This window comes from Serinus canaria, chromosome 1A (genome assembly GCF_022539315.1).
Source record: "Serinus canaria isolate serCan28SL12 chromosome 1A, serCan2020, whole genome shotgun sequence".
NCBI classification, from domain to species: Eukaryota; Metazoa; Chordata; class Aves; order Passeriformes; family Fringillidae; genus Serinus; species Serinus canaria.
Genome location: NC_066314.1, coordinates 6,617,280 through 6,637,914, shown reverse-complemented (window position 1 = coordinate 6,637,914; position 20,635 = coordinate 6,617,280). Strand labels below are relative to the sequence as shown.

At 46.5% G+C, this 20,635-nt stretch overlaps 1 protein-coding gene across 7 annotated transcripts in view; it reads left to right on the top strand.

Annotated features, from left to right (window-relative positions):
- FRMD4A (FERM domain containing 4A) overlaps nt 1-20,635 on the top strand; it is a 274,615-nt gene that overhangs the window by 234,306 nt on the left and 19,674 nt on the right. For all 7 annotated transcript variants that reach the window (XM_050985247.1, XM_050985239.1, XM_050985234.1 and 4 more), the window contains exons 12-15: nt 156-232; nt 4,234-4,372; nt 10,244-10,385; nt 18,663-18,796. In XM_050985247.1, the coding sequence (XP_050841204.1) occupies nt 156-232; nt 4,234-4,372; nt 10,244-10,385; nt 18,663-18,796 (492 nt within the window). The remainder of the gene's footprint in view (nt 1-155; nt 233-4,233; nt 4,373-10,243; nt 10,386-18,662; nt 18,797-20,635) is intronic.

Below are 20,635 nucleotides of genomic sequence, written 5' to 3'. Positions count from 1 at the left end.
GCCCCCAGGGCTGCCCGGCGGGTGCGGGGCGGGCGGGACGCCGGGCTGGGGCGGAGCACAGCGGGGCATTCCCGCCGCAGCGCCGGGAGCAAGCGGCGGGCAGGGCTGGGCCAGGGAGCGCGCGGAGGCGCCTCATCCCCTTCTTCTCCTTGCAGATCTTCCAATGGAGGCAGCTGGAGAACCTCTATTTCCGCGAGAAGAAGTTCTCGGTGGAGGTGCACGATCCGCGCAGGTGAGCCACGAGACGCGCCGGGCTGTGCAGTGCCGAGCCGGGTGAGCCGGGTGCTGCTCCCGCTGCTGTGCGGGGCTCGCTGCGCTTGGTGGCTGGGGAACATGCAAGAGAGAGGCAGCGGGCACCAAGCCGGGGGCTGCCGCATCCTTTCAGAGGGACATTTCGGGCTCTAGTGTGCGTTTTTGAGGATGTGTTTTCCCTCGGCTCCTAGCGGGTTTTTTTCCCCCTTCGCTCTGTTCTGACACCTTGTGACCCCTGGGACTTTGTGGCTCCGGTGCCTCAGCTGCGGTGCTGGCAGCCCTCGTGTGTGAAAGGGGGGTTTGCCTTGTCCCCGTGTTTCACTCGGAGCCCGGAGATGAGTGCCAGATTTTGTACTCACGTTTCTTTGTAAATAAATATTCAGTAGTGCAACTGAAAGCAATGGCACAGAACCAGAGGTTTACCACCGGCAGCCTGGATGAAAGCCCATCAGTCTTTTTGGCACAGGAGCCTTTTTTTTCTTACTTCGGAATCCTAATGTGAGAGTTCAAGGGACTGTGCTGTATCCCATCAGTGCATTCAGCACCCCTGGTGTGTTTGAGTTAGTGGATAGTTACTGCAGACAGTGAGTGTATGGCTCTGAAACTTGTTCTGACTAAAAGCAATGTCTCTTTTGCACCATAAGTATGATACTACTAATGGAAATCATCTCTCTCCCCAGATTGATTGGATGTGTTGATGGTAGTAGTGTGTTGCAGTGATCAGTCAGCTGTGATCCAGTTTCACCTGTTCCCCATGCCTATCTGTGTATTAATATATGTACTTTTATTAGGGGAATTTTGCATGCAGTTTCTATCCTTATTTACCCAGATATGAGCACAGCCTCACCAGTACAACGGTGCCTGCCTTCATAGGGGCATTTGTTAAAACAAACAGTAAAGCAGCTCATGTCATTGTGCAGCTCCAGGTCAGCAGAACCTCTAAGCATCTGCTTAATATTAAGCATGTTAACAGTCACATGAAATCTAGCAGAGTGAATTCCCAAAGTCAAGAATACACTGGGAGATATTCCAGCAGCAGGAGCTGGGGGTAGTGCACTCCTTCCCCCACCAAGGCTCCGGCAGCCGGAGAGGCGTCAGAAATGTGTGCTGGGAGCAACCAGCAGCCAGGAGCCCCTAAATGCCTTAAGTTCTGCCTGTTTCCTGAAGGAGCAGTTGCAAGAAAAAGAAAGGAAATAGCTCTGGGACCTTAAAATCATGGTGACATTTGCAACTCAGTGTCATGCATGAAACGTGACCACGCAGAGCAACCTCTTCTCTCTCATTTGTATTTAGATTATAGGAATTAGTGACACCGAAGAGCTTCCGTTCTTTATTCCATTGCTCTTTTTCTCTGACTCAACACCAGGAGGACAAAGCCCTGTCCTGGGTTGTCAGCCTGGTATTTTCTTGCTACAAAGGAATTGGTTTGGTTGGATTTTGTATAATTTTGATTGGTTTTTGTATCCAGAGTAGCACCATCCAGGTGGAACTGGTACTCAGGCTGTAATGCAGCACAGCACGTTGCAGTGGCATGGTGGGAAGACAGCTTGGGTTGTAGTCTCCCAGCCATGTGGGATGGACTCCTGCAAGGAGTTGTTCAGCATGTGGAGGCGGAGGAGTAGCCAACGCAGTGCTCTCTCCACATTCCTCTCCTCCTAGCCAAACCAGAGCCTGAGTCAGCGAAGCAACAGTCAGGAGAGCGAGCACAACTCTGTGGTTGTGGCCAGGGCTGGGCAGCACAATGTATGTTTTAAAGCTCTGCCTCTGCCCATGGCTTCCTGTCCCCAACAAGCCATTTAACCTCCTTTCACTGCAGTTACTTATCCCATAAAGGAGGAAAATGATACATTTTAGGGGCTATCACCAGGATTAATTCCATAGCACATGTAGCATGCATGGAGGGAAGAATTGGAAAAAACACCCGTGGTCCATACCTCTCAGGTCTTCAAACAGCTGTGAAAAGCAAGTCCACAGCTCTGACCAACAGTCTGCAGACATTCTAATGGAGTCTGCTGTTTTAGTGGGAAATATGTACAGATTACAAAAAGGAAAAAAATCAGAAATCACTGCTTTTACAGTGAAAAGATGAATGATATGCAGAATATGTTTGTAAGAATTCAGGAGTTTGAACTGAACAAGAAGACACCATAATTAAAGCTTCAGCCCATGTTTGAGTGCTTTAATTTCCTTAGAGCTCTATGTGCCAGTGTGCTGCAGTGGTTTGTGTCCTTAGACCAATATAAAGCATCCAGAACTGGATTCACTCTCCTGCCTCAACTTCAAGAACACCTCCGATCACAGCCTTCATTTCCTGTCCAGTGACAGAAGTGAGGCAGCCCAGCACCATGGAGACTTTTCTCACAAGAACAATACTGGTGATAGGACAAGGTCTCTAGCACCATTCTCAAGGAAAGGACTCAGCACAGGGTAACACTGAAACATGAGATCCCAGTTGTCTCAGACCTTGTTTGCATTGGCCACGGCTGCTTTCTCAGAAATTTCACTCTGATTTGTAGCTCCATAATTTGACTTTAACACATTTTGAAGCGCTGAAAAAGCCCTGATGCAATGGCTGTCAGCCCTCTCCCAGACAGAACATTGCCAGTAATTCTCATTTTGCTGCAGAGTTCTGGTTTACTTTCATTCTTGGCTCTGTCACAACTTTCTTCAATTGTTCACCCCTTTATGTTCACCTCCAGCTTTGGACAAGGCAGTGGCCCACAGGCACCAGAAGAGAGGTGGGCAGTTCAGATACAGGTGCAGGAAGGAGCCTTAGCAGGCTTGAGAACTTGTGAGTGCTGGTGAAAGAGTTGACTCCCCCTTGCATGGCACAGCAGAGCTCCTGGGCTGTCCTGCAGTGTCACCTCCACACCTCCATGGCTCAGAGTCCCTGCTGACTGTGGATTCTGACACCCCTCTGTAGCATACCCCAGGCTGTCTCTTTTTGCACTGATCCCTCTTCACCATCCATGTCCCTAAAAGTGTCACATTTCTGAGCAAGTGAGCCTCTGTACCCATGTCACATCATTTCATAATCCTTCTCTACCACAAGACTCATTTAACAGACTGAGAGGAGGCCCTCATTTATTTGGGGCTCTGTAGGTCAGTGGTGTGGTTTATTCCAGCCAGAGCTCCATCCCTGCAGTGGGAGGAGTTCCACAGATTCAGGCTGAGAGCCTGAATGTGCACTGTGCTGGTGTCAGGGGCTCTGCTGGTGGGGTTGCTTTTGAGGAATGGGGAGGAATAATCAAGCAGGTTTGTACAGCTGTGAAAGCATGGGGAAACCTAACCTGTGTTTTTTTGCTAATGTTTGAGAACAACTGGGAGTCCCAGAGAGGAAATATTTAGCTCTTATTTTTCCTGTTTTTAAATTCACTCAGCTAATCACTGAGTCCCATTCTTCTCTCCAGGGCTCTAGGCAGCCCCCTCTGAGCCTCACAACTCCCTGCCCCCATGCCATGTGGCAAATCCTGCTACATCTGTTTACAAGTAGGGAAATCAAGGTTCATGAAGAGCCTTTCTCACACTCCCTAAAGCAGCCTTTGATCCTGTGGATCTTTAGTTGTTACCTGGATCCTAATATCTGGGAGGGCAGTGGAGGGTGTGAGAACTTGGGCTCAGATGTCTCTGCACGTGATGAGACACACAGGATTCATGCAGGCTTTGGCCTTGGTGGCTCCCCTGGGATATGCAGAAGTCAGCATCAACCAAACCCAGGGATACAGTCTGAGCTGGGCAAACTGGATTATTTGTACTGTTAGTCCTCTGGAGATTGCCATCTTGAGGAGATATTTGAAGTAAATGCTCTCCTGGCTTGATTTGATATTTATTGCTGGTTTCTAAGTATTTTTGCCCATTAACACAAGGGTGTACACAGCAAAGACAGCAGCTTTTACTGTGAGATCAGTGACAGGTTCTGCCACAGAAAGCAGTCTGATGAAAGCTTTGTGTAACCCCAGTTCATTCTTTTCTCCTCTCCAGGGCATCTGTGACCAGGAGGACTTTTGGGCATAGTGGCATTGCTGTGCATACGTGGTACGCCTGTCCAGCATTAATAAAGTCCATCTGGGCTATGGCCATTAGTCAACATCAGTTCTACCTTGACAGGAAGCAAAGCAAGGTAAGCATGGCAAGTGCCAGTTGTGGGTGGTGAGTCCTTCTCACTCCCCAGAGTCCCAGCCACATCAAGTCCAGATGGTGGCTTCTTTCCTGCCCTCCCTTTCTGCTCAAGATCCAAAAAAAAAGGCGAATTGACTGAAGATATTTTCTTGTCCTGGCCAGATTGAGAAAATTTGTATTCAAATTCATGCCTATGGGAGTAAGGATTGAGGAAAAGGTTGTATTGAACTGTGGCCAAATTGAAGGAGCCAAAGTTAGCAAGCATATGGGGTCAACATCCCCATCTGGATGGTTTCCACGTCTTCCACGTCTGTCTTAAAGTTAGGGCAGCTTCCAATAACTGAGTTCAAAGTAGCTTCACAACCTACAACTGTCTCTGGATTCTTCTTGCTGTGCCTTGATTTTTACTATTGTATTTTCCTAGAAAGGAGGGGTAGGGATATTATTTTAGCAGGGGGGCAGGAGGCTTGACAGCCTGGCTGTACAAGGAGCTATCACAAACTGGTGCTGCACAAAGGGCCATGGAATACACAAAAGAAACCACCTTGAAACCAGAGGAGTATGTGTTCTTCCTCTTAATTCTTTTCATCAGTAATTTTAGGCATACCCAGCACAGCAGGAGATTGCTTTGATCACTTTGAGATTACTTTGATACAGAGAAAATACTTCTCAGCCAGACTTCCCTCTCCATATGAGCACACTGGTATAAAGCTTCACAGAGAAGACAGAGCCTGTCCTGAGTGGGTACCTGCATTGGTCCTCATCTCTGGTGAAATGGCAGAATGTGCAGAATGATCCTCCAAATGCCTGAAACAATCTTAACATCTCACTATTGTTGAAAGCACAGCATGCATTTTCAGGCTGGGGGTGTGTCCTTCCTTGCTCAGGCCCTGGCCCTATCAGGTTCCTTTATGAGCAAGTTCAGCCCACTAAACTGGCAGAAAAATAATTATTTTTTCCTGCTTTTCTTTAGTACATTATTTTTTCTGCCAGTTAAACGAGTCGAGTTTGCTTTCTGGAATTATGTGGAGGGCCATGATGGTGCTGTTAGTCCCCCTTGTAAGGCCTTCTGACATTGCTTTCCCCATCATAAGCTCTGTGACTTTATTTTAGAGGGGGTAGGGCTTTTGGATGCCTTGGGCATGGTTGCAGTCACTTTGGCCATGTCTCATCTAATGCAAAAATCCAGGTTTCACCATAGTTGTTGTAAGCTGTATTGAATTTAGGGATGAAGCCCTGCCTAAGTGCCAGCTGTAATATGGACAAAATTGCACACTCACTGATACCAAGGGAAGCTTTCCTGTCCCCCTTCTCTGCTCAGGACCATCAGGGCAGTGCATAATGCTCTCTGTCAACTCAGGGATAAATTTCAAGCACATAGAAGTTTATTTTTCTTTACTTTTAGCCAGATGGATTTGCTGAGCTAGCTGCAAGGTATTTAGGTCACAAGCAACCAACAAACAAAAGGAGATTCCCTCCTCCTCCCATTTCTTTGGTAAAAAAACTGGGTCTCTGAAACACCCAGGACTTCCCTTCAGTGACTCCTTTTGTTGTTGGCAGATTGTGTTTCAATTTTATCTCCCCTCTCTCACACTCCTACGGGCAGCACCACCCACCAGCCCTCGTTTGTCAACCTGTCACGTCTGTGACCATGTCAGCGTGCTTTGTCACAATAATCCCAGTGGTCATGCTGAGGCTTTGAAGTTAAGGCATACAAGTATTTTTGTCCCTTTCTCTTAAGGGAACCGATATTTTCTTCTGTTGTCCTCATCTTTGACATGACACTGTCAATATGGATAGATCCATCAATTTTAATTGATCTGTTCAGTTCATCCTGCTGGTCTCTTCAAGGACACAGTGCTCATATGAGCTTCACTTTGGGAAACTAGTAAATCATACCCCAGAGTGGGGTGATGTGAAATGTCTTTGGTTCAGCTCTCAGGGGCCTAGACAAACATTTATTGAGTTTCAGGTCGCATGGGTTTGCAGCCCCTTAAATCTCAGGCCCGACTTCAATTGAAACCTCAACTTCAAAGCAAAACTTAGATATTCCTTCCTTTCATGTCCAAACTTGGCATTTCATATCATTTTGACAAAAAAAAGAAAAATAAAAACAAACTTAGAGGAAAAAGCCTGCTGGAGCTCACTATACAGCTGAGCCTTTGCTCCAGTGATGTAGATTAGATGGTGGGAGATGTGACATAGTGATAAAGAAAGCCTGAACTCTGCTCCTCACATAACTGGGCACCAGTTGGATCTGGACCAACAGCTCCACTGGAAAGAAAACCCTTCACTTGATTTTAAAAAGAAATAAAATCCTCTTTGCCTGGATTGTGACCCTTTTGCAAGTGAGGTCCCAGCCGTTGCTGCAGCCCCGCTCCATGCTGAACTCCTGCCAGCTCCCTGGGAACCCAGCGTCTGCTCCCTGCTGATCTGTCTCTCTCTCCCTGCAATCCAAGCGTAGCAAGGAGACTGAAAAGATCCCCAGCTTCCCAAGTGAGCTTGTCAGCATGCAGAACTCCTGTCAGCTTCCCTTTTTTTCAGGAGACAGATGCAGCAGGACTTGAAGGCATGTCTTTGCTCTGTTGACTACACTGAGTCAATCAAACACTTGGCCTAGAAACCTTGAGAAGTCCCATTTTGTGGGAATTTTCAACACCACATTCCTCCAAGTACAAGGCTTTTTGGCTGAATGAACTGGTAGAAAATAGGTCAAGGGTTTCAAAAAATCACCTCCAGCAAAGCCCCATCACTGCAGCAGGAGGGATGGATTCATCCCTAGTGTCCATATTCTTCCTCATTTCACTTACGCATTTTTCTTCACCCTCTGACCCTGTCAGAAAAGCACTGGGGATCAGTTTGGCCCCATGCTTTGAAATGACTCATGAATGAGCCAGGCTTCCTCCGTATAAATGAGACTTGGCAGGTCTGTGCTAAGTGCTTTCAAATTTCTGAGCCTAGAGGGACTGTGGGCTTGGGGGAGCACTAATGGGGTGTAACCCAGCTTTGCAGTGCTGTGCTGCAGCACACAGCCTGCACGGGCCAGAGCTGGCTGCTGCTCAGTGGCCTGTGTGAAATGAGCTGTTGCTCTGATTCCTGCTGCTGCTGAGAGCCTGTCCAATGCACAAGACCACCCAATGCTGATTGGCATTGCTGTAGGCAGCAGGGATTGAGCAGCAAGGAAAATTAACCCCATTCCTTTCAGGAGATGTTTCATCTGCACTGTTCAGTGCAGGGCACCATTAGCACAACTGCAATTGGATCTAAAACCTTCTCCTATATAGTTTCAGCAGGTTTGAATTGTACCCTCTGCAGAGGGAGCTCACTCTGCCCTGCTAATCCTGTCTGCTGGTTTGTTTTTCCTCTCCTGGCTCCAGGGATGCCAGGCTTTGGTCTTATATCACTTTTTCATTTGCCCTGTATAGGGTACGCTTCCAGCCACTGCTCCTTGGCCAGGACCACAGCAGCACCCAGCAGTCACATTGCCTTCAGTCAGCATTCTGGTTGGTGCCCAGTCAGACAGGCAGGGCCAGAGCGTGCCCTAATTTGCATTCTGAAAATGAGTGGAAATAAACTACAGGGCTGCTTGCTGTAGCTGTCCAAATAAAACAGGAAAACCACTGCTTTATGGAGCAGGAGGGATGGATCTGTCCATGCAGACTTGGGGTTTGTGCCTTTCTGAGGCATCCACTGCCAGGACTCAGTGTGTTGGGTCAGGCAGACACTGGGTTTGATGAACATAGCTCTTCCTGGGGTTATACAATGTATACATAACCCTACAGATACATAGGGTTTTCAGCATATCTACACACCTGCAGGGGATTTATCAGCAGGACAAGGCAGTTGGAAGGCTTGTTACCTCCAAAGGTCTGGCATTGCAGCAAGACAGCACTTCATGCTTAGGCTCCTTATCAAGCCTTCAGTAGAAGGAAATATCATTAGATAAAAGCAGTCATTTTCCTCTTCACCTGTAACTAACCTTCCAAAACCATTTGAATGAGATGTTTCACAGGCCTTCTTTCTGACCAGAAACATCTGATCCAAGAAGCTAAAGAGTGCCGTCCTTCTCCTGGGGCTGATTTTAGGGATGAACTGCTGGAAATGAGAAGTGTCTAACTGGTTGCATTAGTTGAAGAGGGGCAGTACTGGTTGACTGATCTGCTCTGACATCTTGTCAGGTAGTTCAGCCTCTGCACTCACAAGGACAGCACTGTTCACTCTTGCAAACAAGTGAGAACACATGCCCTGTTATTTAGGTTGCTGAGGAAATAAGCTTGTGAGGCATTTGGGTACCTTGGAATGGCAGTGATGGAGCCTATGAATACCCAAGAATATTAAATTATGACAGTACTTCTGAGGGTGCTTTCAGTGTAAGGCTTTCCCAGTGCTGTCTTCATTTGCAGTCTTAAATTAATCTTAAAAGTACAGTGTGCTGCAGGGAGACATTTCCCTTCCCTTATTTCATTGATTTGCAAACAGAGGTGGGGATCACTAAGAACTTAAGGTTAAGTGTCTTACCCAAAGCCCCACAGCACATCAGTAACAGAACTAAGAATCTCAGTGGTGAACACTCAGCCATCAGTTCAGGCTTAGTTCTTGTTGCAATAGTTTCTTCTTCCTGAGTATGTGCAGTAACACTGAAGATCCCATCATGACAAGCATTCCTTGTTGTCCTGTTTCATGTTATTTCCAGTGGGAACAGATCACACTCTTTTGTGTGGACATCAGTCAGATTTCATTTGTTAGCACAGTAATGATGTGCCCATCTCCTGAGCTGTATGGCCAGGGCTGAGTCTCTTCTGGCCTTGAGAAGGTGCATAGGTGAATGCTCAAATGATCTTGAACTGGGGCTTCACCCCCTTTTGGATAAAACTCTTCTTGCAGTTGGAGAGTCTTGGCAAAATGTGCCAACAGCTTTTTGTGTTCTGGGAAATTAAAATTGCAGGTCAGGGGCCCTGCAAGGACAGATTTACTGAAGCTCAGAAGCACAGAGCTTGTAAGATTTGAGCAGTGGGCTGAGATGTCTGTTGGAGGTTCATTCCAGCTGAACTATTCTATTCTATTCTATTCTATTCTATTCTATTCTATTCTATTCTATTCTATTCTATTCTATTCTATTCTATTCTATTCTATTCTATTCTATTCTATTCTATTCTATTCTATTCTATTCTATTCTATTCTCTAGGTTTACATACTGTGCATTATTTACTTTTTTGTAATTACAAATTTCAGCAGTCTTGTTGACATTTGGTGGGGAACAATGGCCATGCCCTACTGTGGCAGGTTACTGAGCTGGGCTGGCTGTTGTTTCCTCTAGAGTAATGTTCATGCTTTGAAGAGGTCCCTCACAGTAGGGGCATTGCATGCAGCTTGTTAGTCTGGACAATAACCTAAATGTGTTTTCTTGTCAGTATTTTCTTCCAGCTTCTCATGACAGCCCATTTAAGGCATGTCCTCACTGTGTCTTGTTCCAAAGCTTATTGATGATTTGTGAAGGCCCCTTCTGGTTTCCTTTAGATGCTAGAGATGGTCTTTAGCCTTTGAGCTTTTCAGCAGGTTATTATGATGGTATTTCTGAAGGTTTCTTATTGTATGTGAGAAAACAGTGACTCCATACATCCTTTGTTTAAGAGAGAAAAATGTGCATGGCAAAGCAGAGAAAAACCCAAACAACAGGAAGCAATGCCAGAATTGTACCCACTTAAGAATGTAAAAAGTACAGCAGTGAATACTGTGCCAGATTGCTTCTATTCTTGTAAAATAATCCAAGTTTGCTGTGGAGGCCTGTTTCCTGCCACAGCAAAAGGTCTTTTTCTTTCTGTGAACTTTCAAAAGGCGTTAAATCATTACTAACTGCTGTGTCCCCCTCCAGTCCAAGATTCATGCTGCAAGAAGCCTGAGTGAGATTGCAATTGACCTGACTGAAACTGGAACCCTCAAGACCTCAAAGCTGGCCAACATGGGGAGTAAAGGCAAAATTATCAGTGGAAGCAGCGGGAGTCTTCTGTCATCAGGTAGGTCCTTTGTCCTGTAACTGGAGGGAGTATGGTGGGAAGGGCCATGGCCATGGTATCATGGGGAGCAGCCAGAAGCTGCACTGCAGAAATGAAAGTCACTTCCCTTTAGCTTTTCTGTCTGTCCAGGTGGCAGACCATCTCTCAGCACATTGCTCCACAAACAGCACAGGCAGCAGCCTCCCCCTCTCTCTTTACCACCACTCGTTTCCTCCTTGACTCCAGGATGCAATCTACAACCTCTCAGTTTCCAGCTGAAACCTGGTCTCTCTTCAAAATTTCTACCCTTACCATCCCTGAAGCAGATGGGTTTGTGAAGGAGTGTCCAATCAGCAGTGGGGAAGCAGTCACCCAGTGCAGCTCACAAGGGAAACTGAGGCTGAGAACTGGTGATTTTCCTCAGCATTGTTGAAACAGGGTGTCTTCTTCACTGAGTGCACATCTGCTTTGCCTCTCTTTTGCTGGGCTTTCTCTGCAGTCCCACGTTCAACAGAACTGTTCCCTAGCACTCTGCCAAACTAGTGCCAGGATCCTGAAGGTTTTTTCTCGTGGCTTAGAGCACTTTGCTGTGTGAGGAAGATGTCATGTGTGATAGAAACCCTAGGGAAGGTAATGCAGAGGAGAGCTAGAGCAGGAGCAGAGAAGGACTGGAGAAGGCAGGTCAGGAGGTTGTGACTCTTTGATACTTTTCTGTCAGTCTGAACCAGGCAAGATGTGTGTAAAACAGTGAAAAATGTCACTGCAGGCTTAAAGCAGCAGGTGATATTTAGCAAAGAGCTTGAAGCTGCTTAGGTGAGCTCTTCAGGAGGGCAAGGTTTCTGGTATAACCATAATTAACAGTTTCTGACAATTAAATACCTTCTGTTAAGCATCACACCAATTTATCAAAACCAAATGTGTTGAGTTGTGTAACAGCAGAGAATAACCTTCTCAGGCTTGGACAAAGGAAGAACCTATCTAAGAATGCAAATGCTTTAAAACTGAACCCACACTGATGTAATAAATTAGCTTTGCATGACTGTATCCTTCATGTATCTTAAAACCCCGCTTGGAAAATGGTCAGCGAGGGGTTAAAATGTGCAGTGCTTCCAGAGCTGCTTGCTGTGCAATTCCTTGCCTTGCCTGCAAACAGAGTTGCCTTTCTGCTCCTGAGCTCTTCCTGACAAAGTGTACAATCCACTGTCTGTGCCTCCCATTGCTTGGGGAGTTGCAGTAGCTCAGCAGCTCCCAGACTGGTGTCAGGTTGTTGGAAGTCTTTGTTTGTTTGGCATTTTTTCCAGCTCTCCTGCTGGAAAGTAAATAACGCTAAGTACCCCAAGAAACCTCTTAAGGTCCTTCCAAGATCTCAGCCTCCTGGGCACCATTCCTAAGTTTGTGAGAGCTACTTGGTAGTAATCCTGTTTCCATGTTAATACATGCACTTTTTGTGTTCCTGGAAAAAAAACCACTGGGGTCTGCTTCTGCTCTTACACCTGGAAAGAGCAGTAGCCATGTGAGAGCCAGCAAAAAATCAGGCCCAGGAAAGCTGGTGTAGGCCCAGCATCTCTCAAGGTTTAGTGTATGGAAACTCCAAACTGGGAGCTGCCCATGCTTTTATTTCTGAACTTTTTGTACTCCCTGCACATTTCTGGCTGAGCACAGGATTGCAGACTCATCAGAATTGCACTAGTGACTAGACCCACCCAGAGTTCACTGACCAGGTGAGTCATTTCTTCAGTCCTGGGGAGGTGGATCTGCCTACCTGGGTGCCTTCATGGAGCTGTGTGAACCTCTGTTTCTGTCAAAGTGCTGCCTGTGGGCCAGCAAGCACAGCTGCCTCTGTGTTCCTTTCTTCAGAGCTGCCTGGTACATCCTGCCAGGTCTGAGGACAGGGCTCTCCCCAAAATGTTGAGGAGAGCTGCAGAGTTTGCTGCTGCTGTGTGCTTTCCAGCAGCTACAAGAAAGTATTGAGAGAAGGTGTCTGGCACAGGTCATGTACCAGGGAATTGAAAACCCTGGATTGCTTCCACACTCAGACCCCTCTGCTCTAAGACCCCCCTCCCTCTAGCCTGGCTGGTGGAGGTGGCCCATCCCTGTCCCACTGGATGGGAGGGGGCATTCAATGTCTGTCCCACTGGGCACAGTCACTGGCTCTGTCCCAGGCTTTGTGTTTCCTCCCATTGTGGCAAAGATTATCGGCACACAACCACAACAATGATGGGTTATCGCAGTACAGCCTGCACACTGGAGAGAATAAGTGCAAATGATTAAGTGGCCACAGCAGACTTCCAGGCTATAAATACCTCAAGTGACTCGAAATCACAAGGTCAGGACAGAATCTCTGTTTGCCCCCACTTCCCTACTATTCTCAGTCCTTTTTTTCCTGAAAATTATTGTAGTCATTTCCTCCTTCCATCTCACTCCTCCTCACTGGGGGGGCTGTCAGAGCCATGAGGAGTATGCCAAAAGTGGCATGTCTCCCTTGGGCTTGCAGCAAGTCTGCAAGGAAAAGTTTGTTGTTGCTTCCAGCTGTCACACTGTCTGGAGAAGATCCTGCTGTGCAGTACAAGGCAGTCACTGCTCCACATCACTTACAGTCTCAAGAGACAGCAGAGGGGAGATGGAGTCTTACACTGGGAAGTGGCTTCCTCTTGATCACAGCACTTCAAGACCAAAGCCTCAGCTCCTCCATTTTTCCCACGCTCTTATCTCAGGCTGTCCAGTGCAGATTTGTAATTTTGATGCTTAAGTCCATTTCTGACAAGCTGACTCTAACTTTTGTCCTCATTTTGGATCTGAAGGGGCCTCCCTAGGACGGTGGCTGCTGTGATTTAGCTCAGGGATCTTCTGCTCAGGATCTGTGGGCCATCCCTGGACATCTGGGGAGAGATTTGCCTGGGAGTGAAATCTCTGCTTTCACACAGGCAGGAACCAAATCAAAGCCAGCAGAACAAAACCAGGTTGGTTCTAAGATGGATTTTTCCTTCGGAGTCTGTGCCATAAGAGCTCTGCAGGTCTCCAGGCTAGTGAGGAGCCCTGTATTCTCTGGGTTATGTTTGCTTGAGAGTCAACTGCTTACTTGGAAAATTTAAAAAGTTTTATTAAACCTTAACAAAAACACAACAAAGGACTACATAAGAAAAAAGCTGCAGTGCTAGGAACTGCCCCTTGTGCATACCACTCAGCCAGTTTATCTTCAAGATGGATGCTCAGTCTTTTATACCCCTGGGGGTTGCCTCAGCCAGCCCTGGCCCCTCCCAAAGTCTATCAGTCAGCCCTTCTTTGCCATTTATCAGTGGAGACTGCTTTCTTGTAACTTGATTGGAGGTCAGGTGTTGCCATGCCACACCCCCTAAGTACCAAGCTTTTCCATTCCCAACTGCCAAGGTAAGGGACACATGCACATTTTCTTTTTTACCTGTCCTAGACAACTTCAGTTGTCTAGGACATCTAAACTACAATAACATAACTATACATCACTAAAGCTTTTATTAATATTCACACAATAGTTAATATTTTAATTGCAAGAGCCAATCATCTCATTATCCATCTATAACAGTTGGACTGAACTCCAGACTACCTTCCATCTGTGTGGGCAGAGGAGACAGTCCAGAGGAGCATCTCTGCTTTAGCTCCGCAGGCACCTTCAAGGAGCCTCCAGCCCGAGCCCCACTCCTGCAGCAGCAGTGGAGATTTCCTGTGCAGGGGCCTGTTTACGTTTGCAAACACCACAGCAGAGTCCAGCCAGACAGTTCCCAGCGCCGCCGCTGCATCCGGCAGGACTGTGTCCCAGCTGGAGCAGACACACAGCACCCGCGTGGCCACGAGGAGCCAGGGAGTGAGTGCAGGGCTGGTGAAGGTGAGAGCCCACAGGATATCTGAGCTCATCCTGTGTGCAGCAGCTCCAGCTGAGCTCCCGCCATGTCACCACATTTCTCTTCACAGAGAAAAGCAAGGCACAATTTTCCCCAAGAATATTTCTGGGTTTCACATTCTCTGAACAGCAGAGAAAGAAAAACAATTCTTATCATTTGCTGTGCCTGTGTTTGTGCAAAAGTAGAATGCAATATGGAGATTGTTTACCCAAAGTGATGGTGTTTTGGTTCCTTGGCCTATGAGGGCCAAGTGTGTGTGTGTGTCGGGACTGTCGGCTGACAGTCACGAGATGAGGGCAGTTGAGTGCAGAGTTGAGTGCTTGGCAGTTTAGATGTAATATAGTATAGAATAATATAGTATAATAAAGTAATTAATTAGCCTTCTGATAAGCTGGAGTCCTCCTCATCATTTCTCGCTGCCACAGGGGTTGTTCTGTTTCAATACCACACCGCAGAGGAAATCCATGTGTTAGGCAGAGACCAGAGATAGGAGCTGTCTGGGGCTGCTGCTCGTTGAGCACTGACATCCTGGTGCAGTGAGTCAGCCCAGGCTCTGGCACAGAGCAAGCGTGGGGGAAACTTCCCTCCCTGCTCTGGGGACCTTACACAGGGACCTCAGCCAAATGCCAGTGAGCTGGAGCCAGCAGCCGGATGTAGTGTGAAGGGTTTGCCATATTTAGATGTGTTTTTCCTGGAGCAGGAGACTTCGAGAATGAGAAGAGCTGCCTGGGTGTTTTTGCCTTGCTGCTGCTGCTCAGCCACCTTGTTGCATCTCCTCCTCTCCCCTCACAGTTGGTATCACCAAGACTTGGCTCTCTCTGCTCTTCAGCATCCCATCTGTCCTTCCTGCTTGTTTTTCATCCTTCTCATTCATCCCTTTTCCAAGCTGACTCCACTCTGTATTAGATGGGGGAAATACAACCAATGAGTCACTGGTAGGACTCTTCTCTCCAAAGTGGTGTCTGCTCTTACCCCTTTGCTGGCTTTAAAGCAAAGCTTGTCTTGGACCCCAGCAGACTTGTACCTGCATAACACGGGACCATATCCTTCAGGGGTGTGACCCATGTGCTGCATGTCCCCTTCAACATCCCCAAGACTGTCCTGACCTCACCAGTATGGAAGGGAGCAGAACCCAGCCTGTTAGCATTGGTGAAGTTCAACCATGAATTCTGCTGGAGAAGGAGATGAACAGGGAGGACCATGTTCAACATGGTTCAGCAATACAGATTTCTCAGCTCATGGCTGTCAGGGGATGAAGAAATCACCCAGAGTCCATTGTGGGTATCAGAAGATGAGTGCTGCTTCCACAAATTAGTAGGGCATTAAGTGGACATTTAGGTCACCAAGGCCTGTGTCCCATCCTATATGCTGAGAAACGAAGGGCACATACGCATAAAGCCAGCCCCACGAGGAGTGGCAGGTTCCTGGTGCCCAGCAGAGAGAAGGCCCTGTGCCTGCTGCCTGGTGTATTTTCACAACCCTTTTTGTTTAAGAGGCATCAGATAGTTCTGCAGAAGTGTGTGTTAAAATGCAGAGTTTGGTAAATCCTTGCACTGCAAATGGGAAGGAGACTGAAAAAATAATTTTCACAAAAAGATTCAAACACCATATAGGAAAATAATATATTTCAGCAACATTTCTCCCATTTACTGCATTAGGAATTAACCCTAATAGTGGGAGATAAAACACCTGAGAAAGCCTCCCAGTCAACCATTTCTGTTGCAGCAGGAGCCTCTTGTGTTAGGACTGATCTCTCAGGACTGATTTTTTCTGTTGATGATCCCATTTGGAAGGCACTAGGCAGCCATGACTCAGTGACCATATCTAATAAGGCTGATTTAAGGTAGTAGCTGCTTGATTGGTTTGATTTGTGCTGGTCTTTGTTTATTTCTTGGGGTTTTTTTACGGTATTTTGGCTTGTCATGACATTTTTCGGTCAGTTGCCACTGGGTTTAGAAGTGGATCTCAGATCACAGCCTTATTCAAGGTAGGATTGATACATATTTATAAATAAAATGCCTCTAATGGAAGCCATAGGCACCCAGCAATACAAAGCATTGTTCTCTGCTCATTTACAGTCATCTCACACAGTGGTGGTTCTCTTGACTGATCAAGTTTCCAGTTCCTTTTCACCCATGAGAACAAGCAGAGAATCCAGCCAATAAAAATCTAATAATACACTGCAAAATAATTCAGCTTTTAAATAAAAATTCAAAACCAATATTAGTGCCAAGGAGTGAATGACTTTGGTTTCAGCAGTAATCCCATTGCTTCACTCAGAATGTGACAGCGTGGTTCCAGGTCCCCTCCTGTTCCTTTGTTTTGTGGGAGCAGTGAAAAAGATGGCAAAATGGGCACTCAGTGGACAAAATGTGCACCAATTGTGTCAGGGTTGAGACCAGCATGGTTCTCACACAGGGAAAGCACAGCTGGAGCAGATGCTGTGAACTGTCTGGGCTTGATTTGGGTCCCTACCAGCTCAGCCAGAAGCCTTTTGTTTCCTTCTTGTGGGCGTACCCCAAATCAGCACAGGGGTCTGGCCAGATGCTTGTAAATGTTTCTGTGTAGCTGCTGTGGCAACCCACACAGCAAAGAGGAATAGCTTTTAAAAATAAATCTGAGGCTGCTGTGGAGGTATGGAGCAGACAGAGGAAGGAAAGGGGAAGAGCAGTTGAAAGGAAAACATAGGTCATTAAAGTTGTCAGAAAAGAAAAAAAGAAAAGTGTTCAAAACGTCTGCTGGAATCATGAACAACTTTTTACTGGGACTCGGCAGTTTGTTGACAGGTCCATGAAGAAAATCAGTTCAGTTTGCTAGTAACTGCTCACCAGGGTTACTATTAAGAATTACTGAGTGCTGGAGAGGAGTTTCCCTGCCAATTCAAATACAGGGCTCCTCTAGAAGGTCCCACCAAGTTCTTCCAGCACAGACGTGTCTGCAGAGTTGAGTTTTGTTGCATTATAAGGGCAAACACAAATAAAACAAGGATGACTACAGGAACTACACAAATATCTTGCTGTGGGGTTCTCCTCCTTTGTCTGATAATGCTCAGCCTGGCTGACCTTTAGGGAGATCTCTTCCACCACCCCCACTTCAGGACAGCCCAGTAAAAGGTATAAGGAGGCAGAGTGGTGTTTCATTGAATAAATGCCAGCTATCTTCCTTCATGAAAACTGCAGAAAATACTGGTGGAAAAAGTCTGTGAGATTCCCTGCTCCCCCTGAACCAATGCAGAACTGTCTTGTGGCAATTTTTGCCTCAATCCCCTTTCAATTTAGCTTTAATGGTCTGCTGGAATAGTAGCAATGAAAGATGAAGCTGAAAGCACAAAATTCACTGTTTTGCTGCCAAAATAAAGAATTGTTCCCAGATTCCTTCCAAAGCTCTGTGAAATAACAGCTTTTTCAACCTCCTTGGGCTGAGTGTTTTCACTGAATGCTTGGAGGCCCCTCTAACCCCCATCTGGTGACAGGTGCACAGAAAATTCCATGTAGCATCCTGTTGTATCTGACTCCTGCAGATAATAAAGGTCTGCTTGCTCTGTGCCATTAATGGCTCAGGAGGGGCAGGGAACAGGTTTTTTCAGGGAGCTGCTGAAAAAAAAATGTTTCTATTGATACACCAGCAGCAAAAGGAGGGATAAGGAGAATATCCATCCTTTATTGTGTGAGGGGGAAACATAGTGACAAAGGATGAGGTTACTTCATCAAGAAGTTCACCTGAAGAGCTGAAATTACAAATGTTGTCATGACATCTGAGCAACAGAGTCTGACTTAATGCACAGACCTACTTCAGAGGGACTTGCTGGTAATTGCCACTTGAAAAGCCAAGCCATTTGGACATGCTGTTAAATATCTCGACCTACATCTTCACAAGAAACAGCTACTACCCCAGAAGGAGCTATGGTTGGGGTTTTTTGGTATATTTTACAGGAATCTTCCTAGGTAATTTTGTTCCATTACAGTTTTTCATAGAACAGGCCCTGTAAGTGGATTGAATTACATGTTTGCTACTAGGATAATTGCAGTTCTTAAGAAGTAGGCTATATTGTCAAATGGTTTCTCCTAGACTTAATTTCCAAAAAATGCATCTCCAGGGTTTTGTAAACTGTACTTTGCCATTGGGAGCTTTCATGGGAATTGTACGTGTGTTTCCTCTAAGATCTTTAGATGAATAATTTAACTGCTTTTATTTTTCCAGATAATGGTTACAAATGTCTTTATGTACTCCACTGTTGAATCTCTGACTATTAGCTTAAACATTAAGGATTTGCTGCAAACAAATGTGCCTGGGTAACACCTGCTTCATGTCACAGTCCCATTTCTTTTTGGAAGGGCTGTGTCCAGGCTGTGGTAAAATTACAGGCACTCCAGATGTGTGTTCTGCTGTCAGCTGGCCTAGTGAAATCATGGTTTATTGACAGGTTCCCAAGAGTCAGACAGTTCTCAGTCTGCCAAGAAAGACATGCTGGCTGCACTGAAGTCCAGGCAAGAAGCTTTGGAAGAGACGCTGCGCCAGCGCTTGGAGGAGCTGAAGAAGCTGTGCCTGCGGGAGGCGGTAGGCACTGGGCACTTCATAACCTGGAACACTTGGTGTCTTGCTTTGCTATAGCTCCTTGTTTGGAGCTGGGGTGGGGCAGGAGATGAGATTCCTTCCAGTCACCTCTTGCAAAACCCATTGTACAATGGCCTCAGGGAGATCCAGCTGTTTCAACCCCAGATTGCAAAGTCCAGGGCTTTGTTCCCCATGTTTGCTGGGTGCCCCATTGGCTTGGGGCAAGGAGGGTGCTCAGCATCCATGTCTGCTCTTTGTAATTGTAAATAAATTGCATTCAGCCAGGCTTCTTATTAACTTTGATAAGAATATCCTGCTATTTAAATGCCACAGGAAGGCTGTTCTATGTGCTGGTCATCACTTCTCAGAGACTTTTTACTCCATTAGCAAAAACAGCCCCGAGGCTGGCACACTTTCTTCTTGGAGCAGGCCCAACTTTACATGCTTTTTTTTCTTCTCCAAGCATGTTCTGCCATACAGCACACAAGTCTTATCTGCTCCATGTAGATTGCCTTCATCCAGTCAGCTCTGGCACTGCTGGAAAGGAATGCCAGTGTGGAGGCAGACCTTGCAAAGAGGAAACACTGTGGTCATCCCAGGTCATGCAGGACAGCTCAGGAACTCATAACCTTCCCACTCACCTGCCAGCTCAGTTTGGAGTACATAGGAGGCCATGTAGTGATCAGTTTAATGTTAGGGGAAATCACAGCTCTGCTGCAGCTGTGTGTAGAGATTTAGCAGCAGAATACTCAGGTCATTCTGAAATCCTCCCATGTTTACCAGGACTGTGTATCTGATTTTAATAACAAATTGTGACATGTAACACAGCAGGAAGCTGGCTGCAGACAGTGGCACAGAGATCTTCCAGTTCTTGCTTAATATTTGATGTGTGTCTAACTTTTGACAAAAATAGGAGAAATGGGTCACTGATTCAGGTCTCATTGCATTTTGTTTCAATTAGTTCATAGTTTTAATGCCAAAAATAACAAGTTGGGGAAAATACCTTTCAACAAAGAGCATCAGCAGAAATCTCTGCTGCCCCTGTTCCCATTCTTTACTCCATAGGAACAAACCCTTCCCACCTGAGAAGTCCTGGTTGATTTCAGCAAACAACTTGTGCTGTGAGAAAGGTCACAGGATTAGATCCAATCTCTAAGTCCATTGAGCTGAGATCATCCACAGGAAAAAAATCACAGCTCTTCAGGGGCTGACAGTCAAGGTCTGGAGGCTCTACTTGGCCCAGAGGAATTTACTACCCTAAGCTAACCCTGCCTGACTGCTGATGACTAATCCTTGCAGCAGCACCGGATGCAGGGGAAGATGTGCCTGTGTCACAGCTGCAGGAACTCACAGCCCAGTGCCTTCCCTTTAACACCAGCCATGTTTTTGGTGCAGCCTGAAGTGCAGGCACTTCAGGAGCAACCAGGATGCAGGCAAAAGCTCCCACTGGGGCAGGGAGCTGGGGATGAGGGACAGTAACTCCTTAATGTGCTGTGGCAAGGCTGGCCAGAGCCCATCTGTCAGCACATTAAGAGCTGGTAGAAAGTGTTTGTGCTTTCCATAGGTGATTTGAGAGAGGCAGTTAATGGACACTTGGAATCTGACCCCATCTTGCAACCCTTCAGCTCATCCATCAGCAGCTGCTAGTTGAAAGCTTCCTCTCAGGCTGCCCTTCTTCCTTTCTGCTTTGGCGTGGAAATGGCCAAAACAGAGGAAGAGGGTGGCAAACCAGGAGATAAAAAAGAGTTAAAAGTGGGGGTATAATTAAGAAAGCATGGCCAGAGCCATTCATAATTCTGGCATCAGGTTACTTTGGGCCATCACTACTCCAGTTACTTATTA